Below are 27,047 nucleotides of genomic sequence, written 5' to 3' on the forward strand. Positions count from 1 at the left end.
AATTATAAAGATTTTATGTAAAATGTCTCACTATAAAAAAAGTATGAACCAGTATATAAATCAACTTTCATCGTACACAAGTATTTTGATTATATTTAGCATTAAGTTTGTGTATTTTAGTTCTATTCACACTTTTTCGTACTTCACTGTTTCGTTAAGTCTGATATAAAATATCTTGAAATCTTCACTGATACAAACAAGTCAATTGTGTTTTGTAGGATCTGACAAAGTTCAGATTAAAGTTTTACACTTGCCATTTCCATAAAACTTCAGATTTCGGCAGGTTAGTTTTTGCTTTTGACCGACTTCCTAAAACTACTGTTTGGTTAGAAGCCCGAAATTGTTGTCTTGGAGATGAAGATGGCGTCGACGGCAAGTTTGATAACTCAATTGCTTGCGTTCCCTTTTCCTTAATAATCAGTTCATGGGGAGATTGAATAGCATCTATCTTTTGCTGGGATGTAGGAGTTGTTGTAATTAGTGCAAGCGGAACACGAGGCTGTTTCCGGAATGGATTTCGCAATAGTATGTTATTATTTTGTCTAACCACTTGATCTCGAACACTAGGTACGTCTACAGATGGAACTTGTGGTTCTCTTGCTACTCCTAATCTTCGAGAGGAAAGCAGAGAGTTTACATCCGATCTACCATTTAGATGAGGTGATGGATTAATTTGAATAACTAAGTTTCCTGGTAAACCACTTCTCATTAATTCTTGTCGCAATTGTTCCAAATTTACTGTATTCCCGACATTTATTGGACGTTTTTGTGAAAGCATTTCCAGTCCTTGTATCGGATTAAAATTTTCATTGTTCTTTTGTCGTTTTGGCTCCATTACTTGAGTTACCAACTTGTTTTCGTTTCCACGAGATTTGAATTTTTCCGTGATTTTGTGTGGAACAGATGAACTCGGTTTTGCAATTACTGATGTTTTTTGCGACGGCATATCGCGCACTTTTTCTGAAAAATTTGATTTTACAACAGACTTTACTTGTCTTTTAATTTCATTTGTTAAGGCTGTTATCTGATTTGCATTTAATTGCGGAAATCGATCTTTCAATATATTTGCAATGTTACCTGTTTGTTTACTTGATTGATTTTGTATCACTGGTTTGATGCCAGATGTTTTCTTTTTGACAGTTATGTTTGTTTGCTTTGTGGGAGTTTCTTTTTGTTGTTCCAACGAAAGAGGCAAAGTAGAACTAATCTGTGATTTAAAATTCTCCAGTTGATTTAAAACAGAGTTCATACTTAGATCGTTAGTATCTGTACCAAGCTTCAAATCTTCAAAACGCAAACTGTTCAAAGAATTACTTGTTGGTGTCATCTCTTGAGTAGTTGGAAGTTTATTTCGTGGTCTCTGGGCTAATTTATTTGGAATTGCCAACATTTCATTACCAATATTCTGTTCCATTCTAGTATTAGAAAGAATGCTATTGGCCGAACTAACGCTGTCAAACTTTCTACGCTGTGCACTGCTAGATAAAGGCACTATCTGGTTAAACGTAGGTAGACTATTATCGTTTATTCTTTCCATAGACAACCGACGCTGAGCATTATTTCTATTCAACTGGTTATTTATTATCCCTTGTAACTGTGACATTTCATTAAGCTCTTTTCTCGTCAATCCGTTGGAACTGCCTAGAACCTGACGGCTTAAAAGTCTCTCTAACAGTGCAATCTGATTGTCTCCGCCTGTTATCCTGTTTTGCTGTTCTAACATTCTTTGACGACTTATCAAATCATTTTGCATAATTCTTTTAGCATCAATATTTGGTTGAACACCTAAATTCCTAACTGGCTGCTGTCCCCTATTACTTTGCTTATCGTTCGATATCAATGTAATGTTATTCGATGAGACCCGACCACCCTCTGTTGACTGTTTCGTGCCCATCGTGGGGTTTATTGGTTGTAAACCTAGCGCAGATGCTGTTGGGATTCCTTGGACTATACCAAGTTCAGTGACATCCAATTCAGCTCCTAGTTGTGGCAACTGATTTCTAAAAATTTGATTATTATGAAGTAGTGAAAATGTGTTCAAGTTATTTGACTCTGGTAAAGATTGTCTTAGATTATGCAGTCTGTTTGACAGCGGACGTCTTAAATTTCTTCTTGCTGAAAGATTGTTTTGGTTAGCACTTCGCTGTTGAGTTCGAAGTAAAGCTGTTTGAAGACTTGTTGCATCCAATGTATTTATTGGAGGATTTTCAAGTAGATCAGGAATCTGATTTAAAAAGGAATCACGCAGCTGATTTGTATTGGGATTATTTTGTACAGATTTCTGTGAACGAGTGAAGCCTCCTCGCTGACGAGTCGCGTCTTCATTTCGCTGTATTACTGATGGCGATCTGGTTTCTAAAATATTATCTCGAGAAACCGTCAAACGATTCGCGTTCCCAGAATTAGATGGAATTATGTTATTAGTCCGAACTACATTATCATTTCTGAGCCTGCTTCCTCGTCTTGCTTGCAACAAACGTATTTCGTTATTTTGAACAGCATTTCCATTTCTTTGCCGCATTACACTATTCATTTGTGTAGGTCGGGTTGGATTGACATCTGCATTGGTTCTTCTACTATTAGCAGATTCGACAGACGGAAATAGGGCGGTGCTCTCCGGTGTACCATTGCGTATTTGGGTTCTTGTTCGTGTCGATTGCCTATTTTGCAACTGCCCTCTGTTTCGTGAATTAGCTGCTGTATTAGAGCTGACTTGGGTCCCTTGCCTAACATTATTTGTTCTTTGATTTTGTAACTGTCGTCTATTTGTTATACGAATTGCATTAACATTGTTTTGCTGATCTTGTCTAGTGTTTGTCGTTTGTCTTTGATTTTGCATTGGTCCCGTGTTAAAAGTTGGGTCGACAGCATTTGACCCAGTCTGTTGATTTTGTCTAACATTTGTCCCAGTCTGTTGATTTTGTCTAGCATTTGTCCCAGTCTGTTGATTTTGTCTAGCATTTGACCCAGTCTGTTGATTTTGTCTAGCATTTGTCCCAGTCTGTTGATTTGGTCTAGCATTTGACCCAGTCTGTTGATTTTGTCTAGCATTTGTCCCAGTCTGTTGATTTTGTCTAGCATTTGTCCTTTGTTGTAATCGTAATGCTTGTTGCAATCGAGAAGGTGGTCCTTGTGTGACAGTCTGTCGTCGCCTAGCCTCTAGACGTCTTTGAGAATTAGGAACACCTGTTGGCCTAGGAGTTACAGATAATCGTCTCCTGGCTCCAAAACGTCTTTGTAAATCTGAATTAGCAGATGGACTGGGTGTAACACTCATTCGTCGTGGTTCAATACGTCTTCCGCCGGTGTTAGATCCTTGTGGTTGCTGGACCGAACGTTCTCTTCCCCCTACTGCAAAATTTGACACTATATTTAATAGAGAACTCAACACTGAACCAAATCCTGCTGGATTAGCCCCATTTCCAACTTCTGTGGTTTGAAGAAGGGACCTTTTCCGAAAATGTGTATTGTAATCAAAATTGTTGTTAGATCGTCGCATTCGTATGGTTTCTTTACTCTCATTTTTTTCTAATTTCAATTCTTGTTTCACTCCTGTCCTGCTCGTCTCACCGGATATTGAGTCTGACTGTGACAACACTTTTCCGGACGATTTTTGATTTGTAGATTCTTGTATTGATGATTGACCATTTTGTAGTGATGAGTTTTGTCTTGAATTTTGTCTTGAATTTCGTCTTGATTTTTTTCGAGACTTTTTACTTGACTTTTTTCTTGATTGAGTGCTATCTGATATTTTCCTTGTTTTTGTAGATACCTTTTCTGTGGTACTTGTCTCGGTCTTTGACGACTCGAAACTTTTAGTAGCAGCATCTAAACCATTTTCACTTACAGACGAATTTGATTTGGATTTAGAACTGTTATTTGGTACTTCCGTTTCCTTTAGTTCTGGTGTAACCGTTTCATTTATTCTTTTACTACTTTCATCATCACCACCATTTGCGACCTTCAAAGAGGAAGACTCTGTCATTGTTCTACCTTTATTGGTTCCTTCCTTTAATGCACCCATTGTTTTTGCTGCCTCTGGCACTCTATTTGTTTTATTTTCCGTTGTGTTGGTTGTTCTATCGATTGTATCCATAACAGATCCACTCACTGTGGGGGAAAGATTTTGTTGTTTACTATTTGCTTTCTTCAATAATTCTTCTGTATTAATCTGTTTTGAAATATTTTGACTTGTGTTTGTAATTTCTGTCTTGTTATTCGTTTCCTTATTTTTTATATTTGTTGTTACAGAAGCTGATATATTAGTGTTACGTACGGCATTCTGAATACTACTATTGTTTTGAGTTTTTAACAGTTTAGCAGTCTCCTTGTAGGTACTCTCTGTTTTCATTTCTTTTTCTTTTGCCTGCAAGTCATCTGGGTTCAAACTGGTTGAATTGATAGAAGATTTCTTGTTGAATATCTTAGATGTATCTTTAGTATTGTTATTCCTTTGTATCTCTTCTGCAGTTCTAGATTTTGCTTCATTAGACAGTTTGCCCGGAATTGGTTTCGTACCTTTCGCGTCAGTATTTTCCTTAGTTGTTGCACGTTCATCTGAATGTGTTTGGGGGACACTTTGAACTAAAGAAACAGTTTTGTTTTCCTCTGTTAGCTTTTGGTTACCAATGGTAGTTGCAAGGGCTGATGTAGACGATTTTTTCTTATCTTCTAAAGTCATGCTTTTAGTTGATGTCGTTAATCGTTTTTCTGCTTCTTCTATTACTTTGTCTACAGATGAGTTTGCGTTTTTATTTGCTTTGAGTTGCCCATTAGAATTTGATGGGTTTGTTTGCTTCTCGTCAACCTTTGAATTTTTTGTCGGTGGGAGTGCACTTAATACGATTGGTTTGACGGCTGGTGGTGAAGCTGGTGACGTAACAGTGACGTCAGATGAAGCAGATGAAGCAGATGAAGCAGATGAAATAGGTGTGACTGTTTTATCAAAATTTGTATCCGATGTTAATGGTATTTTAGATGTTTGTTGTTTGGTATTGACTCCTATTTTATCTTTTTGTGTTAGAATACGTTTGACCGTTGATATCATTGGATATTTAGAACCAGTCTTACATGCCAAACCAGTAAAATCGTCTAATGCTAATGACCAAAACATTACACCACCAAATTTGTTCTGTTTTACCCAATTTGCCTGAAAAAATAATTTGGTGGTTTTTAATATATTGTTGTTACACAGCATTTCTTTATCTTTATAAATCTTCAAATATGTTAAATTCGAGTCAAACGTATAAATTGTCGCAATTTGGTAAAATTATTTTAAGATAATCAGGCTTATAATTAAGGAAACCAGTTCCGCCTTTCGTCTGCATAGGGATCACAAATTAGGCTAGAATCAAAACAGCTTACAGCTTTATTTTTGGATTTTACATATTTTGGCCACGATCGAGCATCACTGAAGAGACACGTATTGTCGAAATGCGCATCTGGTGCAGAAAAATTGGTACCGTTAATGTTATTACTACCACTGTGTCGATGCCTCTGCTGGTGGACTGTTAGTCCCCGAGGGTATCTATCACCAGCCCAGTAGCCAGTACTCCGGTACTGGCATGAAAATACGGAATTTTTGTGTTATTAAATTTGCTGTTCAAAAATATTAAAAATAATTATAAATTAAGGAATGTATCTCCCTCATGCAAAGCTCTGATTCCTTTCACGGATTTGGCTATACTTTTTGGAACTTTTGGATTATAATAGCTCTTCATCTTTTATATAAGGTTTGGATTTTACATATTTTGGCCACGAGGATCACTCAAGAAACATGTATTGTCGAAATGCGCATCTGGTGCAGAAAAAATTGGTATCGTTAATGTTATTAAACAGAGAGTAGAATGATTTGTTTTAGACAAATGTTAACAAAATAACCTCGCCTCTTTATATCACGTTACATTACGTGACGTAACAATGCAAAAAGTAAAAAGGAAACTTATTGTAAGATTTCATCCCTTGTTTTTAGTAGGGTACATGAGGGTTATCTTTATTTATTTACAATGTATTTGTAGTGTTGCCTGCATTTTTTAATTTGACTTTTTATTGCACTGTTAATATCATCTCCTTTCCTTTATCTTTTTTCCCTTTAATCTTAAAGCTTTAGAATTAATATTTCATATAAAAATCCGTAATCAACTAAGGTTATCCTAACAGGATGTGATATTATTTTTTTTATTTTCTGAAATCATAAAAACTTAATTAAAGACATATCTAAGCTATTTTGTTTTACCTGCAAAGGATTTTTGAATAATTAATTGGTTTCATCTATAGTTTTTGATAGATAGACGACCGGCGTTTGCCTGATTTCAGTGTATATAATTTACTTCAGAGTATACAAGATACTTTAAAGATAGAATATAGTAAAATTCTTTTACAAAATGTAATCAGTAAAAAATTACTTGACATCATAATCTATAATTGTCTTTCATGAAATCAACAAATAAACAAAGTATGTACTGTGATTAGTACTAGACTAATTTTGGGGCCCTTTATAGCTTTTTGTTCGGTGTGAGCCAAGGCTCCGTGTTGAAGGCCGTACATTGATCTATAATCGTTTACTTTTTTTAAAATTGTTATTTGGATGGAGAGTTGTCTCATTGGCACTCATACCACATCTTCCTATATCTAGGTTTACTAAATCGATTGAAGCATTATATTCCACATAAAGGTTTATGTTTATTTTATAATGGATAATTTTTTATGTACTTCCTCTTTTTGATTATTGTTGTACAAATTTTATGAAAAAAACATTTCAATATTCCAGTACAATTCTTTGGAACAGTATTCCTGTTCAAATAAAAAAGATAGAAACGATAGAACAGTTCAAAAAAAGTTTTTATAATTTCTTGTTTCTAAACTAAAAATGTAATTATAAAATAAAATTTACCTATTATATAAAAGTCCATAAACTTATCTTGTACGTCTGACATTAACAAAATATGTTCATGAACCTATTCTGTATGTTTTCCGCCTTTTGTTTTGCATAACAAGTATGTTTGTAAATGTATATATTATATTATTGTACATTTTGAATTATTCAGAGGGCATCAGGGGAGATTAGTATTGTACTAACTGATTTTACCCTCTTTAAATAAAGTATTTATTATTTAAATAAAGTATTTATTATTTAAATAAAGTATTTATTATTTAAATAAAGTATTTATTATATGTATGCCGAATGATGTTACTATTAATGTGTGTAATACCTTTTCAGTAAAGCTTTCTTTATCATCGTAACCTATCCACTGGTCGCCCTGCACAAGATATGGAACCTTCTGTTCTGTGTCTCTGTATACTTTAGCACCATCAGCTATCATCTTGCAAACCTAAATAAATAAAATATTTTAAATATCTTTTTCTAATTTTTTGTATCGAAGTTTAAAAAGTAGAAGAAAATCATACAGTTATCAAGGAACGTCTCTATCAGATTTGTAGATAAGCTGTCCCTACCTCAAATCTCCTAATTAAGCTACAGTTTTTTTCTTCACTGGAGATCATTGCTTATTTTTCGAGAGCAGATATTTCATACAAGTTCGATATAGAGTATGCGTAACAAATTCATGTTCATTCTCACATGACCTTCGTTATTGTTGGAAATCAGTGTGTTCCTAATGAACTTGCTGAGATTAATAATTGTCTGGTATTTGGTCTTTTTACCGACCTAAACTTAATCATTAATAGCTAAAAAGATTTGTTTTTGTTATTCTATTTCTATTTTTCAATTGGTTATCTTATCATTTTTTTTATTATTTTTTTTTCTATTTTAATTCACATCTTGTTTTTTCATAACCCCTAGAAATGTTTCCATTTCATTTTAGTAATCTCTAAAGTATAAGTTTAAACAGACGACGCATCATCTTAGTTCAGACATTACATTCGCATGCAGTGTTAAGTCGTTTACAGTAATGAACTTATGCATTAAGATTATTTTTTCAATCTTAATTTGAAAATTGCTTACATAGCTGCTTATAAATCATCGGTTACTTTAAATGCTTTATTTTTTGTCTGGTCATGTAGGTCATTAACATCCTCAGTTTTTATGAAAGGACAATTACTTTAAAAACGTTTCCTTACCTCGAAATTAGCAATGTATCCAACTTCACTAGTGTGAGGCCCTGCAATCGATCCACCGGTTGCCCTAGATCCAATATCATGGCTGTTCTGGTTTGTTAATGTAAAACCTCTGCCAAACAGAGGAAAGCCAATGATAATTTTCGATCTTGGTGTACCTTTCTTAAACCAATAATTTGAAACCCAATTCTGAAATAAAATTATCACTTAGTTAGATTCGTGGTTTCGTAATTTTGCAAATTTGACTGTTGTTTGCTCTTTGGTCGGCCGGGTTGTTGTCTCTTTGACACATTCCCCATTTCCATTCTCAATTTTATTCGTCCTTGTTTAATTTGCAATTCGTCCGAGGTGGTCATGATACCGGTATCCGAGTTTATTTCGTAAGCATTAATTATCTGAGTTGTATTTTGTACACTGAACAAACTTTGAAAGGTTAATGCATAAAGGCACAGCCTTAAGGGGACAATAAAAGGGGGGGGGGTTGGACCCCTAAACAATAAGTCTAAGAAAAAGTGTGAAATGAAACAAACAACTGCTCGCAACTCTTAATTATTTTCAAGGATTAAGCAACAAAAATCAAAGTTCACCAAAATTATTTTGGGAGGGGGGGCTACTAGAATTCTCGGAAACGGTCAGTAGATCTTGCTCTGCTAGTGCGGTCCCTAGTGTTACTCAAGGCAAACAAAAATTCGATGACATTTCACGTTCGATCCCGATAAATGTTATATACAATTATTTATGAAATCCAGTCTTCTAACATGTTGAAACAATATTATAATTTCATTAAACGCAAATGAATAATTCTCTCAATAATCAAATAACCTATAATAAAACCTTCTTTTAATTCCGCTTACAATGTTTTTCTGTGCTGCGTACCCCATATCTTTGCTTCTAGGAAACAACGGACTGTTGTGACCTGTTATTGGATCCCATGCTCCGTGAAAATCATAGGTCATTATATTGATAAAATCTGAAGATCTGGAGAAAAAACATACATAGTAATAAAACACATGTATATACATTCTAGCTTAAATTTCTATTTAAACAAGTTATCTGTTTCTCATTCTCCACTTAAAAGTAAAATGAAGATTGCTTCTGAAAAAATTGCATACATTGGTAATTGAAAAGAACATTTGAAGAAAGATACTTTCTAAAGACACATGCATATATAAAATATTATAGTATTAATGAATGGGTGTTTTTATAATGGCCCTGTTATATGTCCAAGGTCTGTAATAATGGTCAAGGAAGTCTGTAATGGCCCGAGGCAACGCCGAGGGCCATTACAGACATCCGAGGCAATTATTACTGACCAAGGACATATAACAGGGCCATTATAAAAACACTCATTTCTTAATACATTTATTAACCAACTGAAAAAAGTTTATGTGTTGCTGCCAACTTGATGTATTCTCTTACTCTTTTTACGACAGTTTAGTTTGAAAAAAATAATTTGTACTTCACAATGATCAAGCTTTAAATATACCAAATATCCAAGATATAATGTTGAAAGAAGTTATGTGTTGAAAAACAGGATGAACAGTGATCCCTTTATATGCTTATTAAATCTTTGTTGCTGGTTACTAAATTAAATAAAATACAAAAAGGTATTATACTCTTTACAGCTTAATTTTATTAACTTTATTAAGAACCCTAACTGGGCTTAATACAGACAAGGTGGGCATTAATACAGGGCCATTACAGAAAAACAAGGCCATTACAGAAATAACAGGGCCATTACAGAAAAACAGGGCCATTACAGAAAAAACAGGGCCATTACAGAAAAACAGGGCCATTACAGAAAATATGTTATATTTAATAACCAGTCATTTTTGGCAATAATGTACTTAGTTGGTTAATAAAATAAAATAAAACAACGAATAAAGGAAAATAACACAGAAACTGATGTGAATTTGCTGATTTTGAAGAATATCTTCAAAATTAAATTCATAACCCGTGTGATATTTCCGATTCGAATAGAGAATGGCAACGGGGAATGTGTCAAATTCACTAAATAAAAAAGTAACAATGCTAGTAGCTAATAAATATATAAACAAAGACATATTTTGTTACGGTTTTACTATTCTAAAACTCTTTATACAACTGCTTACAAGATAAGAATAACACTTTATGGTTAAATTTCGTGTGTCCGAAACGCTTTTCTAACTTTATATTCATCAGGAACCATGAAACTTAAACATTTCAAACCAAGGGATATATGAATAAGGAAAAAATGTTAGTAGCTATATGAAAATAACTGACCTTCAAATAATTTAGCTATGGTCAACTTCGCAAGAGGATTTCGGAACATAATTTCTTAATTTTTTGATTTATCAAAAAAATATTCAAAGGTATAAATGAAGGAATATGATGCGTATAGTCTTAAGTCATTTCAAATTGTACATGACTAAACATACTTTGAAATAGCTTCTATGTCGTATCCATTTTTTATTTTCTCTTCATCAGCTGGTACAGCTATTGTTAGTAACAAACGAGATTTTCCTGTTGATTTTGATTCCTTTTCAAACGCTTTTCTCATCTCCTAATTGAGAAAAAAATAATATTCGTGAAATACTAGACGTATAAATTGGTGAAAATATAGTATATCTATACAAAGATCTTTAAAATGTTAATGAAAGTTAGAACACGAGATGGGGCTCAAGTAAAATACAACCTTCTCTTCTGGTCACAAGGTCAGATCAATTATCTCCGGTCACAATGCCTCTTATCTATCTATACTAGTCTATTAAACGAGAAGACCTCATTTTGTGTGTCGCTTCTCTTTTCTTTCCACTTCCACAATAAATTGATCATTATCCCTCTGTGTCCTATAGGTACCCTGCATAGTCCCATTTGTCATCCATCCTTTTGATTATTCCGTATGGGTTATTTTGGGAGGAAAACAAAAAAAAAAAGGTGTCCGGATATAATTGTTTCCGCCATTGGACAAAACTTTAAGTCAGACTATACTTCCGGTTTGCGTTTTTCTATATACTTCGAAGCCTTTGAACATACATATAGTATAATACTATGAATAAAGTGTATTTGCTTCAGCTATAATTTTCAAGTTAACTATCCACGGCGGTCACAGAGTTTATTAAATAGAGAGGGTCTATATAATATACCGCCGTGAATCGATTAGTAAACTGAGAATTGATAGTAAAACGCAAATACACTTTATTTTATAGTAATGAATGTTCATAATAATTATACAGATAATCGTTAACATTATTGAAATTAATAGAAAACCAAAAAAAAAATGAAAATTTTGGAGAAAAAAAATAGAGGAGCCGGGCTAGAAAAACAATTGTCCTGTCCCAAATTACCTATGACTTTTGATAAATCTTCTGAAATTCTCTAGTCATAAAATCTTATACAAAAATTAATCGGGTCACTAAGTATATTAAATAGAGAGTGTCTAAATAATATATCAATGACCGCCGTGGATTAATTAGTAAACTGCGAATTGATAGTAAAAAGCAAACACACTTTATTTATAGTAATGAATGTTCTTAATATACAAAATGTTTGTTCATGTTGAAATTAATAGAAAACAAAAAATTGGGAATCAAGTTTGGAAAAAAAGGAGGAGGGGTAGAAAAACAATTGCCCTGTCCCCAAGTACCAATGACTTTTGATAATTCTCCAGTCATTAAATCTTTTACAAATACATCCTACAACACTTAACATACTTTCAACCACACTCTGAATGCCCGCGATTTCGTGGGTGTGTTCTAGTCAAATATTAAAGTCTTGAATTGCACTGTCTCTTCACACTATGTAGCATGACCACCGGATATGGTATCCCCCCCCCCTAAAAAAAGCAAATAGTACCTATTCTAATACCCGTACAGTAAACAACAATTCGCCACGATTCGCCGTACAGTTTATTCGCTTTATTTACGTGACTTTCTGTTATGTAAACGATAGATTGTTTCGAAATACAGTATTGTTCAAGTTTAAATGTGACATATTGTTGTTCTACGAACACGTTAAATGAATAGTTGAAGGATACATGTGTTCTAACAAGTTTAAACGTCACATGTTTCTTTGAACAGGTACCCCCATTTAAGATTCTGGCGATTCGAAGAGGGAAAGACAGCCAGTTAAGGATCCTGATCAGCCCTAAATAGTTGCTACACTATTGTAATTATTATTACAACACTTTACTTGTCCGCAAGACATCTAATTTCACATTTGTATTTCCATGGTTTTGGAGTTACCTATATTCGATGGTGATGTTACACAGTGTTTATATATTTGTCTTCTGAGACTTTGATGTTAATGTAAAGTGGTATCTGGTGTATTCCCCGTACCTAGATGGTATCTGGTGTATTCCCCGTACCTAGATGGTATCTGGTGTATTCTCTGTACCTAGATGGTATCTGGTGCATTCTCTGTACCGAGTTGGTATTTGCTGTATTCCCTATTTGGTGTAATTCCCAGACCGGTACCCGAAAGTGAAGAAGAATAAGTATGGAGAATTTCATAAATCGTTTCAATGTTTTATCAAGACATTGTTATCATGTCACAGAGTTCGTTGTGGGCTATTTGAGAATATTACCCAGAATGCTTCAGATTCCAAAATATGGAATTAAGTCACAACTCGTTAAAACTTTGGGTCGATTTTGAGTTGGATAAAGATTGAACCGTCTGTTGTGTGTGTCAGACCGAACAAAAAGACCTCTAAAGAAATTTTATCTTTATTATATATTAATTTTGACAGAGGGCATGACATATCTATATTCTGGGCTTGAAATAAAAAATCATTCAGACAAACATCTCGTTTTATTTGTGAATTGTTTGTGTGTTGTGAAGCAATATGACAGCAAATATCATGAACTATCAATTTATGTTATTATATAAATATGAATATAGAACTTATGTAACGAAGTAGACCTTGCAGAAGAGAATATTAATTATTGATATGAGTTTGTATATCATTATTCATTAGATCTAATTTATAACATACATATTTTGTGATTGATGAACCAAGTCATGATTATGTCCGAAAACTTTCTTAAAAAATATTACATGTATACTAAAACATCGCCGAAGTAATTTTATAAATTTTGTATGTAACTTTTTCAGACATTTAAGATAAATCAAGAAAACAAAAGAGATGAAGTCGTCAGGAAAAATTAAATGTCCAGAATATGAATCACAATCTCGTAAATACAGAAACATTTTTAACCTATGTAAGACGTGGAATATTGTAAATAAGACTGAACATAAAAGTGAAAGACCAACAATAATGACATTGAATCCTAGGGGAGGGGCAATCAAGAATCATTTAAATAGAAAGAGAGAGAGAGAAAAAACAACAAGGCAATGATACCTCCCATATATATGTAGACTTACCTTCATTAATGAGGCTAAATTCATCTTGTCTTGAGGAGGCCCGCCTCGAGTTGCAGGGTACTCCCAGTCAATGTCTAGTCCGTCGAAATTTCTCTTCCGTAAAAACTCAATTGTTGAGTTTATAAATATTGATCTTCTACTTGGCTGAGAAGCCATATCACTAAAAGGTTTACTGCCAAAATTCCAGCCACCAACGGCCAGCAATGTTTTTAATGATGGATTTGACAGTTTCAAATTGTTGAATCGTTCATACCTAAAATGTAAATAAAATTGTGAAAGAAAAAATAAAAAAAGAACGGATAGTTGCATTACATATAGAGCTCAGAGGAATTTTGTAACCAAATTAAAAAAACAATCTGTTAACATCTACTTCATTGAAAGATGTTCAGGCGGCCCTAAGGCAAAAGATTTTTGGCCTACGGTTAAACCCTTTCTTACGAATAAAGGGTGCGCCAACACCAAAGACATCATTCTACAAAAAAACATGGCTATAGAAACAAACCAGGAAAAACAATTGTGAGACATTTAACAATTTCTTTGTTAATGTAGCGAAGAACATTGGTGATAACAACATCATTATCGATGAAAAACATCCAAATATCGATGCAATTATAAAAAAAATATACCAACTTGTCATCATCAGCACTAAATTTTCACTCAGTAAATGAACATTTTGTTTTGAAGCGAATAAATAAAATAAATGTAAAAAAAAAAGCAACAGGTATCACTAAAACTACTACACTATGCTAAACCTGTAGTTACAAAACCAATAACTAATCTTGTAAATTTGTCTTTGTCTACCTCAGTCTTTCCAGACTCACTCAAAATTGCCCATGTGGCACCGATTCATAAAAAAAAAACCCAGTGTACTTGAAAAAGGTAATTACAGACCAGTGAGTGTACTTCCTTCAATTTCCAAATTTTTCTAGACAGCCACTGAGACGCAACTTTCGGAACATTTCAAAAATATTTTTAACTCATTTCTTGCAGCATTTAGAGCAGGTTTCGGCTGTCAATTCACTTTACTAAGAATAATTGAGGACTGGAAGAAAGCCTTAGACAATAACAAATACCTTGCAGCAATTTTAATGGACCTTAGTAAAGCGTTCGATTGCTTACCTCATGATTTATTACTCATGAAGTTAAAACACTATGATCTGAGTGAATCTGCTCTCCAATTACTAGATAGTTATTTGACTGGTAGAAAACATATATGTGTTAAAATTGGTCAAAGTATGAGTCAAATGCTTAACATTTATAAAGGTGTACCACAAGGGTCTATACTAGGCCCAGTTTTATTTCGTATTTTTATAAACGATATTTTTCTCTTTGTAAAAAACTGTGGGTTATATAATTATGCAGATGATAATACCCTTTCAAAATCTGGATCTTCTTTGGCATCAGTTATTAAATTCTTGGAGGAAGATAGTGGTTCACTAATCTCATGGTTCTCACAAAATAAAATTCAGGCTAATCCAGAAAAATTTCAAGCCATAGCGATTGGTAATAAAACACACAAAAACAACATAGTCTTTAACTTAAATAGAAACAACATCAAATGCGATGATGAAGTCAAACTACTTGGAGTAACCATTGATTTTAAGCTTGACCTTAACCAACACATATCTAATATATGCAAAAAAAGCAGCCAGAAAGTTAAATGTTTTGAAAAGAATTGGATCACACTTGAACAAACAGGCAAACATGACAATTTACCATTCTTTCATTATGTCAAACTTAAGTTATTGTCCACTCATATGGCATTTTTGTAGCGAGCGCAACACCAAAAAAATTGAAAAACTGCAAGAACGAGCGCTCAGATTCATCTACAATGACTACAATAAATCATATGAACAACTACTTGAACGTTACAATCTAAATTACCCACTCTTAAAATCAGACGCATGAGAACCATGGCATCAGAAACTTACAAAAATTTGACAAAATCCAGTCCTGAGTTTTTTACACAATATATTAAATTTTAAAGATAACTCATATAATTTTAGATATAAACTCAAAGTTGATTTACCACAACCAAGAACTACAAGGTATGGCAAAAGGAGTTTTAACTTTGAGGCAGCAAAGTTGTGGAACTCCCTGCCTAAACATGCACGGAGCCTCTCAACTTTGGAACAGTTCAAACATTTTATTTCTTCATGGTGTTCTTCAGAAAACTGCTTCTGTAGCTCATGTAGACATTAACTTTGCTGTTCTCAGAGCTGGAATCTTCTGGCCCTGTGTTCTGTTTATTGTTTGCGTTCATTTTTAATTATTTGCTTAGCTTATGTGATTGTGCCATTTAAAGCAAAATTTTCCTTTATTTCAGCTTGCTTGCTTTGAATTATGCATGTTTGCTTTGCTATTATATTATGCATGTGTTTTATTTGCATGTGTAGTCTGTCAAATGTGCTGATAATTTGTAATTTGTTATTTGTTTTAAATATCAAGTCGGTTAAGAGCTCTACAGAGCTCATGTTTACCTTGTTGAATTGTACATATCATGCCCGACTATAAATACAATTTACTTACTTACTTATGTCGATATGGATTCTTTGTTCATATTTATGTAATGTTTCAATTGTTTATTGTTTAGGCAGAGGCTGAGCTTACATTTTTACGGAAGCGTATTAGGGACATAGAAAAAATAAAAGTAGTATTGAACTTTTTTTTCAAAGTCGAAATTTTGACATTTCAAATCTTAAAATTTCGACTTTAACTCGAAATTTTAACTTTTCTTATCTTGAAATTTTGACTTTCTAAAATCTTGAAATTTTGACTTTCTAAAATCTTGAAATTTCGACTTTTCAAAGAGTCGAAATTTTGACTTTTTTAGAATTCGAAATTTTGCCTTTATAAAAAGGCGAAATTTCGACTTAAACTAAAAATTTCGACCTTTTTTAAAACTGGAAATTTCGTTTTTTTCTAAACTCGAAATTTCGACTTCTTTTTAACTCAAAATTTCGACTTGTTTTAAACTCAAAATTTCGAATTTTCCTAAGTATTTATACGTTTGCGATTACCACATTCACAGTCATTTATATCAGCAAGCGGAGAGCCATATACATCATAAACTTAATAAGCACATTTTAATAAACTAAACCATTTTAAAGAGGTTATTTTAAATAGAAAATCTTGTTCTTGCCGAAGAATAAATAAAATATGTTTCACGTTCAAATACATATTTCAAGTCTGGACTTCAGATATGTGTATCAAGACAACCCCGTTATTCCGATACACCCATGTTACGACTTATTTTTATTCAATAGTCTGATATATAAAGACAAGGGTTAATAGTTGTGTCATAAGAATATCAACTTGTAGAGTTTAATCAATATTCCAGAAAAAAAGAACCATTTATTTATTTCAAAATTCCAAAACTAGAAAACCGAACAGCTCATTTGTCGTCCTGAATATGCATGGCATTTTTGGCTACTTGATTTACCATTGTTTAAACAAGGCAAAGTCAGTGACTTGCTATCGGGAAACCAAACAGGCCTTTGAAACTGCGATGCTATATGTTCTCAGATATGACGATTCTATGACAGTGTCTTGGGAACTAAAACATGGAACAAAACCTATTTCAAAATATAAATTGCCAAAATGTGTTGATGACGCTTTAATAATTTGCGTCCATGTCTAATCCTTCTAAAATTGTAATAACTGTGTTTGAATACTAACATCAAAGTTTTAAAAGAGATCAAAGTCGAAATTTCGATTGTAAAAAAAAAATCGAAATTTTGAGTTTAAAATAAGTTGAAATTTCGAGTTTAAAATAAGTCTAAATTTCGAGTTTTAAAAAAGTCGAAATTTGAGTTTACAAAAAGTCGAAATTTTGAATTTAAAATAAGTTGAAATTTCGAGTTTAAAATAAGTAAAAAATTCGAGTTTTAAAAAAGTCGAAATTTTTAGTTTACAAAAAGTCGAAATTTTGATTTTAAAATAAGTTGAAATTTCGAGTTTAAAATAAGTCGAAATTTTGAGTTTTATAAAAGTCGAAATTTCGAGTTTAAAAAAGTCGAAATTTCGAGTTTAAAGTAAAAATATCGACTTTTCAGAAGTCGAAATTTCGAGTTTCAAAAAAGTCAATATTTCGACTTTTCAAAAAGTCGAAATTTCAAGATTTTTGAAAGTCAAAATTTCAAGTTTATGTCAAAATTTCGGGATTTGAAAAGTCAAAATTTCAAGTTAAAGTCAAAATTTCGAGATTTGAAAAGTCAAAATTTCGACTTTGAAAAAAAAGTTCACTGCCAATTTTATTTTTTCTATGTCCCTAATACGCTTCCGTACATTTTAATGTACATAAACTCATCATAGATACAAGGAGTAAAATTTTATATTAACCCAGACGCACGTTCCGTCTACAAGAGACTCATCAGTGACGCTCGAATCAAAAAGTTAAAAAGGCCAAAGTTGAAGAGCATTGGGGATTAAAAATTCCTAAAAAGTTTTGCCAAATACAGCTAAGGTAATCTATTCCTGAGGAAGATGTAGGCCATTTATGTGCATAAGTAAAATCTATGAACATATACTTGCAATTATATGAGAAAAGACCATATGGAAAATACATAAACGATATATTACGTAATAAATGTGTATTACACATGATTGATAATCATAATATGAATTGATATCACGACATAAGACACGTGTAAATAATCACTAAGATACATTATTAATTATGGCTGACAAGATAATTACATGAACATGAACAGACATGTCCTTACAATTTTTACCTTCACTTCATACTATGCTACAGACGTGTACCAGGTCAAATTTAGGCCATTGGTTTACAATACATAGGACTGCAACGGCTAAATTCGATTGATTGTCGTTGGTTCTTGTCTGTCATATTTGGTTTTGTAAATTGTTTTCTCGTTTGAATTGTATCATATTTTTCATGGCAGGGCTTATTTTTGTTTGTGACTATATACCGTATGGGTTTTTTTTTTTGTCTGAAATTAATGAAAGCCGCACAATGGACTGTAGTTGCTTCTATTCCCATTCAATAACCTGTCATATGCTTACAAGAGGAATTCCATAGACTGTTACATCATATAAAGATGTGGGTAGGGTTTATAGAACAGAGACTAATAGGCCAAAAGTGCATAACAAAGGACAAAAAGTAAAAAGAATAGAGGAAAAGAGGCGAATAATTTTTTTTTTTAAGAAAGTAGGGTGATAAAATATAAAGAATTGAGAGTATAATGCGCAAAATTTATAAAGAATAGAGAAAACGACTTAAGAAAATAAAAAATACAGACTTGAAGAACCCATTTTCAGACCATCGGATATTGAAAGTGATTCAGAAATGAAAAAAATGAAAATAGCACTTGAAATAGTAACTATATGCATATGACAATTAAATGCTGTTACAACTCTTTAGTTTTTGATTTAGCAAACGCGTAATTTACAGTCCTTTAAGCGGCTTCCATGTCAATTATCGTATAAAAATTTCAACAATAAATTCAAAATTGGACGAAAAACAACACAAGTATAAGTATATAACAAGCTATGTGTCCTTTTGTCATCACTTTGACATGAACCTGTTAAATACAGAATTAAAGTTCGGGTGTCTCGATTATTTAAACAAGACCAGAAAATTCAAGGCATAAAACTTATTTATTTTTGTACATCGGGATGCGTTATTTCATACATGTACATTTTTTTCCAATTTCACAGTCCAGAATTAAAATGGGGGGAGAGATGATTTCTAAAAAAACTAGTTTAATCCCAGTACGTGTTTAGATGCTTGTACAAACAGTTCATAGATAAAACAGATTTTTGCTTGCATATGTTTCCATAAATTCCTCAATTTCTGTTTGTAGATTGAATAGATATAAGAAGATGTGGTATGAGTTCCAATGAGAAAACAGTCTCCATGCAAGTCACAATTTGTAAAAATAAACCAGTATATGTCAAAATACGGCCTTGAACATGGAACCTTGGCTCACATCGAACAGTAAGCTATAAAGGCCCCAAAAATGACTAGTGTAAAACCATTTAAACAGGAAAAGCAACAGTCTAATGAATAAAAAACTGAAAGTTTGCTTAAACGCGCAGCCCTTATAAGATTTGTAAGGATATAGATTATAATTGATTAAAGCATATATATCAATGATTTTGTAGAAAGTTAAAGAACGTAAATAACTATAAAAATAGCATATAAGTGGTAATAAAGTTATTTTTTTATCTGGAAAAACAAACAGTGGTTGTTGTTATAGTTGCTTACTGTCATATTTGTTTTTAATTTATTAGTTGACTTAAAGCTATGAATTCTGCTCATTGTTGAAGGCTTTATGGCTTTGGCGACCAATAGTTGTTCAAATCTAGATCATTTGGACTCTGTGGGATAGTTGTTTCATTACCAATCATACCTTATTTCCTTGTTTTATAATTATAGATTATTCACTGAGGTCTATACATAACAAATAAATCCATCGACAAAAACATGTTTTATAATTGTCATATGATTCAGTAAATGTCCAAATTGACATGTTTATAGAATGTTTCTATTGGTCAATGTAAGACAAGAGTGTATTGGCCGTATTAACCTTTAAAGATATTTTTATTACTTCCGTTATGTACACAAATAATTTTTCATTTTTTTTTATTGAAAAAGCGAATTCGATTGGTTGTTTTCAAGTGAGTGACGCTGACTTAAAAGGCAAAGCTATGTGAAAACGTAAATCAACTCCTTATTTTTTTTTATCCCTCAACGGACATGATTTACCAAAATATTAAAATGTGATATTAGGATGAATACAAATGAGACGACTATCCACTTGATTCCGAACGGATTGAATGTAAGCAGCCGACCTTTAACAACGAGTAAAATGAATATAACGGCGTGAATGTAAGCAGCTATAAGTCACAGTTCGACCTTTAACAATGAGTAAAACTTATATCGTTAAAAGTCAGCTTTTATAACCCACGACATGACATAATATGAAACAGTTTAAACAAAATACCAACGGCCCAAATCATGACAAACCAATTAATCAAAAACATATGAATGAGTTGATTATGTTCTGAAAAATTTCAAATGAAAAATTGCTTTTCCAGTCGTTTATTTAATTAACTACTAGTATATATAATATCTATCAGTACTGTATCTAGAGGCTACAAAGACCATGTGTCGCTCACCTAGGTCACCAATGGACACTCTCCAACATTGTAGACTAAAATGTTATTCATTACTAAAATCATATTTTGACGAACTTGTATTGATAATGAACGACCAATACTCACATGATAATTGTGACCAATATTGGTTAATTTTTTTTTCCAATAGTTCAGAGGGGATATTATTTGTGCAAGTTAAAGGACGCCAAGCGATGGAAAAACGGTAGATACACATGATCAGTTGCAGATCTAGAAATTTTCATTAGTGGAGGGCTCAATGACTGCCTAAGAGGGGGCCCGCTCCGGTCATGCATCAAGGATTTCCTATATAATCAACCAAATGTTTTGCCCCCTCCCCTCCCCCTAAATTCGCCGCTGATGGTTTTTGTTTTGTAAACTTACATTCCTTTGCTCCATGGCGTCGTATCATCATTCCACTCTACTGCTGCTAACTTATAGCCATCAAGTTTGGCGAACGCATAAATTAGATGTGTACACAGTTTAACATCAATGTCTTCTGGCACAAAACGAGCAATTCCTTTTCGGTACTGTGACCAGTTTGTATAATAACACACTCGTAAATATCCATGGCAACTCAGAATATTAATAAACAAATACACAATACCTGCAAAGAGTCATATGAAAACATAATTTTTTTAATACTTTTAACACGAACAGAACAACAAGAAATAACTGGGTACAAATCAGATCGACTCGGACACAAACTTCGATATAGCGTATATGCCCACTTATTTGTTCTACTAAAGTCATAAATAACTAACCCTCATTCTTAATGTACGACGTATTTCAATTTACTCTAGAACAAGCAATTTAGTTCAAGAAAATGAAAGAAGAAGTTCGCACCTGTTCATTATACTCTATATTGTCTGAAATGACAAAACTACATTTTATATTGCGTTGGTGTATGTGTGGTTTCATGCATTTCACTTGCTAGCAAACAATTTAAAACTTATAATTTGTAGAAAATAGACGTTTACGAAAATTAACCGGATTTTTGAAAGTTATGTTATGTTTTTTTTTTTATTTTTGGTTTGGTCGCTTCTCAGTAAGACCCTGTATAAACCTTGGTGTAATTTGTTGTCCTCACTTCTTTTGATTTCGTTTGAATTATTCTGGGTGTATGGGATGGTTTAAACAAAATAGTGATGTTTAACGGGGTAGAAACAACCGTTCATTCACTTTTGTCAGCGTCAGTTATTACTCGATTTACTCCATCGATGAACCTTCCAGCCTAATTTACAGAGAAGAGAAGAAATGAATAGAGTGTCGTGTGTTTCTGAAATAAGGTATATGTATAAATGGTCTACTATATCTGTAGAACAAAATGCATATTCGAAATAATTTCTGCAAAAATCGAATAATTATTTGCAAACTCGGTCCATTTAGCAAGGGTGAAACTCATATCTATTGTTTTACAGATATGACAAGTGTTATACATATTTCCATGTTCGTAACCACATTATATTACATACGCCCCTTAGGTCCATAAAACAGAAGTCATCGGACATTTATTTAGGCGTGTATTGCTCTGAATGAAAATCCACAAACATTAAAATCCTACATATATACACCTACTACAATATACGGAATTCGTTAATCTAAACACCTACATGTTTTTAAGCATTAAAAGGGGTTAATACACGATAGTAAGGAACTAACATTTGCAAAGACGATTCGTACCAAATGAAATATAGAGCCTAAAACATTTAACTTCAATTAATTGTCCACATCAAATATACAACACATTTAAATGAAGAGTTAAATTTTTATGAACATTTTCAAACAAAAGAGGAATGCTATAGACGATTCTATGTAAAAAAAGATAAACAAACTCATTAATTGAAAACAAACTATAAACGCCATCGCAAAAAAGAAAAAAAACGACCAAAAGACAAGCATAGGTATACAAAACACAATATACAAAACACAGACAACGCAAAACCAATCCCTCCAAAAACCGAGGTGGTCCAAGGTGCTCTAGATAGATAAACAAATCTGGTTACAAATGTGGCATCCGTCGTATTGCTATTTTTTTTAGTGTAAACCCGTGGTAAGTCTTATTTGCAAGGTTATATTCGAGGATAAAAGGATCAGATTTGTTTCAAACAATTGAAACACATCTTTCGTCATCTGTGAAACAGATCTTCCATAATAGTCAACTAACTGGTTGTGGCGTCTGTAAAATTTATGAGGGATGATTTCAATTTGACCACTTGGAACGCATGGTTGAATAGATTCCTTGTGAATAGCATATGTTTATCAAGGATATCATGAAATGAAATGCAAGCTGTAAAATATCATATCAATTGGGAGATATTATTCCATATGCAGGCCATGTTGGAATGTTGCTAAAAGAAATGGAAAGTTCACAATTTTGAAGTTTTAATCATATATATTGAAAAGTTTTGTTTTCAACCAACTATCATTGTCAATTTCTAGATGTAATTCATTGTATCTGTTGTATCCTTTGTTACAATTTTGATGGTAAAGATGCATTTAAAATAGCCACCAAACTTTGAATTATTTAGTGAGCTGACATCATCTAAACCAAAAAAAAATACAAAAAAAATGGAAAGTTAAACGATAATGATAGCTTCATTTTATTTTAATAAGTATCAGATGAATAAACAAAGCATAATTCGTTTATTTATGACAAAGCCGATTGCTTGCTGATATCTTTGACAGATCATTATAATTTATTGGTATCAACAACTGATTCACTTCGCCCTAGATGTAGGTAGTTTCACGATCACTTTGAAGCTCGGCTTTGATTGCTGAAAAACTTATGTTAATAATTAAGGATGTACTTAGGTGAGGTTAGCTAAAAAAATAATAAATCAAGAATTTAAAATTGATACTTTAAGCTGGTAGAGCATTCTTTAAGGATAAAAATAAGCTAGAAATATTGATAAATCATGGACATCTTTTTCGAGATAGTTGAGATTTAAAATATGGCGGGAAAAGGCTGACTCGGACTTTTACCTTATGTTTGCTGGTATTATTTGTTTCCAAAAACAAAAGAAAAAAAATTAACAATCTTCTAAAATTTTGGTAAATGACCTTTCATGAGCTATTTAGTCTATATGAAAAAATAAATGGGTGTTATGGGGCAAAATATTTTACCTTGTTTTGTATGGAAAAACACCAAGGAGTCCAAAAATTTGACACGCTTTCCAAATCCTCACCTAAGGACAATCTCAAGGGAGAGGTTTCGTGAAAGATCAAGCAATACAACGTCGCTTGTAAGATTACCCTATGTGTCTTTATATTCATATGCGTTTTTGCTGTACCAAGTCAGGAATATGACAGTTTTTGTCCATTCGTTTTTGATGCGTTTTGTTATTTGATTTTGCCATGTGATTATGGACTTTCCCAATTGATCTTCCTCTAAGTTCACTATTTTTGTGATTTTACTTTTTGATACAAAAAGGCGCCAGTTCTATGAACTAAATTGTCATATCTCATATTGTGTTGTTATATCATTTTTGTCCATAGTATCTTTTTATTCTTCCAAGGAAAATAATTAATTGTAGTCGGATCAAAACATATTCTAGCCTTTTTTTTCATATATATCTAATTATTACAAAATACTCACAAACATAAATTAACTTATAATCCATTTTACTTAATAAGCAACTACACTATCTTCATTTTAAATTAAGAAATATGAAAAACATATCCATTGTTACTATCATGATAAACAAGTAAATGTTGTACTACTGGTATGGGACAATAAAACAATGTTATAGTACTCTGTGTGTCAGGTTTATTTCTGACATTAAGTATGATGTATACCTTCACTAAACTGGACCGTCTTATTAAGAGTGTAAAAAAACAAGCATTTGTGGTTATTGGTTAAAACGGTAACTTATTCGGCAAGAAAATGTTATGTTTTAACTTTATTGTTTTGTACAAAAATGTTTACTTCAAAACAAAATCAACATTTTTCTCACAGTATTACGTTATGTACATTTTGACTTGGTAGGTACAATTATCATAGGAAAGTGTTGATAAAAACTCTTTAATATTCGAAAAATGGTGTTTCAACTTCAGAATAATGTTTGGTCATACATTTACCAATCTATGAAAAAATACAAGCAGAATTTTAGACCAAACTCGGAAGTTCTCTAACCTGAAATTATAAATTAAAATTTCTTCCAATTTCCCTGATCATACTATGTATTACATGCCTGAAAAAACCGTCAAATATCGTAATATATGCTAAATGGACAACCTGGAAATGTGGTGAGATGATTTAAACTGATTATGTCATTTTTTGCAATGGGACAGGCATCATCAATACATCTGCAATGGGGACAGGATAGGGGATAGGGACAATGCAGTTGATTGAAAACTTCATCATCATCATCATCATCATCATCATCATCATCATCATCATCATCATCATCATCATCATCATCATCATCATCATCATCATCATCATCATCATCATCATCATCATCATCATCATCATCATCATCATCATCATCATCATCATCATCAAGGAACAACACAGGAACAACACATGTGGTATTCATCAACTTATACATCGAAGTAAAAAAAGTATTTGATAATGTTGTGTTGTGTTGCTGATCGATCTAAAAACCATCATCATTTTGATGAAATTTCTTGTAGGATGAAATTTTTTGAAACTGTTTTTTCGTATTTTTTTTTTTTTTTTTTTGAATTTCGAAGAACTTCGTGATAGATTTATTTTGTTTGTACTTCTGTATAAATATTTTTTCAGGATTTTATATATATGTATATAAATATGTATGTTTCAGCCGTGTATCACATTCAATAAATTGATCTGTCGTAGAGTTGTCACTTGTTTATGCGTACTCATTATATTGATTGGATTGTGTTTGTTTTACGTCACATGAGCGCAAAAAGGCTATATCGCAGCGAGTGTACGGAATTCAATGTCTTGTATAACTCCTGACTTTACAAGAAATCTGATGTCCGATGATGTACCTACAGTGCACATGAATTCTGTATAACATATTTGGATCAGTTGTACAGGTATTCCATAGCTTCTCAAAAGATCTCCCATAAACTTCCTCTGTGTATACTGTCTAAGGCTTTTTCAAAGTCTATAAAGTTTGCTAACAGTTGCCTCTGCCATGTTTTACCCTGCTCGATAATGGTTCGTAGCACAACTATGTGGTCGCAACAACTCTTTCCTTTTCTAAAACCTGCCTGTTCTTTTCTGAGTTTGTTGTCAATTGCTGTTTTTATTTTACCTTTTAGTATTTTGGTGAAAATTTTACTGGTAATTGGCAATAAGGCGATTCCTTTCCAGTTATTGTAGTTTCTGAGCTAATCTTATGTTTCCCTCTAACCAGTTTTTAGGTATCTTGATGTGTTGCCAAACTTTTTAAATGGTGGATGTAGAATGTTCCCTGTTAAGACTGTGTCTGATTTAGATAGTTCTGCTGATAGCTTATCGTTTCCAGGGGCTTTGTTGTTTTTGAGGCTCTTACTGGTTGAATGATCTCTGATTTTGATGGAATTTCTATGTTAACTTCGAGATCTTGATCTGCTGTTGGTATTTTTGCTGTTGTTTCTGGTTCTGGCATATTTATACTTCTTTGAAATGTTCATTCCATCTACTTCCTTGTTCTCTTTCAGAAGTTATTAGCTGACCCTGTTTGTCTTTTACTGGTATGTTGGTGCTTCTTGGCTTCTATTGCCATCCCTTCAATGACATATCCTTTATCTTTTTTAGTGGCTTTCTTAACTTCCTTATTACAGTGATTAGTATTGACCCATTAATATATCTTTCAGTCTATCAGAGTGTGTATGGCAGATCTTTTTCTTTATTTCTTTCCTGTTGTCAATCAGATTCCCGGTCTCTGATTTGATCCATTCTTTATGTTTTTGTCGTTTGAAACCTAAGATTTTTTTCACTTGTCCTTTTAAACAGTTCTTCCACCTCTTGACATTGTTCATCAACTGTTTCACTTTCTTCCAAGTTGTTACATTTATGAATTCCTAGAATATGACAGCGATTCTTTAGTTCTAATTTGAAGTCATGGTACGTTTTTTAATCTCTGAGTTTCTCTGTATCAAATCTCTGTACCCTGCAAGGTTCTGATGTTCTCAAAAGTTTCAGTTTGATGTTTGCTGTGACAAAATAATTACCACTTTCTACATCAGCGCCTCGCCTTACTCTCACGCCTTGTAAGGATCTCCTCCATTTGCCATTAATTGCTATGTGAACAATCTCATTGTTATCTTTTCTTCTGGTGATACTCAAGTCAGCTAATGGACTTCCTTGTGTGGAAACAATGTTCAACCTATTAAAAGATTGGTCAGCTCACGTAAGTCTACTAGAAGTTCCCCCTTTTCGTTCATTATTCATTCCAGATCTATGTTTTCCCATTGTTCTCTCAGAACCACTGTTATCATGTCCTACTTTAGTATTGGATTCTCCCTTGATGAGTGTTAGGTCTTTTGGGGGATTT

General features: G+C 32.8%; 1 protein-coding gene across 1 annotated transcript; it reads right to left on the reverse strand.

The window, feature by feature from the left end:
- On the reverse strand, positions 1 to 24,268 carry LOC143063196 (uncharacterized). Its single transcript, XM_076235183.1, has 8 exons — positions 24,176 to 24,268; positions 20,962 to 21,184; positions 13,438 to 13,690; positions 10,494 to 10,618; positions 8,931 to 9,054; positions 8,080 to 8,265; positions 7,212 to 7,331; positions 1 to 5,149 (listed from the first exon to the last, which is right to left on the reverse strand). Exons 1-8 carry the CDS (start codon positions 24,198 to 24,200, stop codon positions 245 to 247), a joined length of 5,961 nt encoding a protein of 1,986 aa, XP_076091298.1. The 5' UTR covers positions 24,201 to 24,268; the 3' UTR covers positions 1 to 244.
- Positions 24,269 to 27,047: the final 2,779 nt, after the last annotated feature.

The sequence above is a fragment of the Mytilus galloprovincialis genome, chromosome 2, assembly GCF_965363235.1.
Source record: "Mytilus galloprovincialis chromosome 2, xbMytGall1.hap1.1, whole genome shotgun sequence".
NCBI lineage: Eukaryota > Metazoa > Mollusca > Bivalvia > Mytilida > Mytilidae > Mytilus > Mytilus galloprovincialis.

What these genes read in the sequence shown, in the direction of transcription:
- LOC143063196 (XM_076235183.1), bottom strand. Translation starts at nt 24,200, where the DNA reads ATGGATTATAAGTTAATTTATGTTT. An exon ending in TTATAAGTTAATTTATGTTT is followed by an intron (nt 21,185 to 24,175) that starts GTGAGTATTTTG and finishes GACTCTTTGCAG; the next exon opens with GTATTGTGTATTTGTTTATT. An exon ending in GATACATTGCTAATTTCGAG is followed by an intron (nt 7,332 to 8,079) that starts GTAAGGAAACGT and finishes TTATTTATTTAG; the next exon opens with GTTTGCAAGATGATAGCTGA.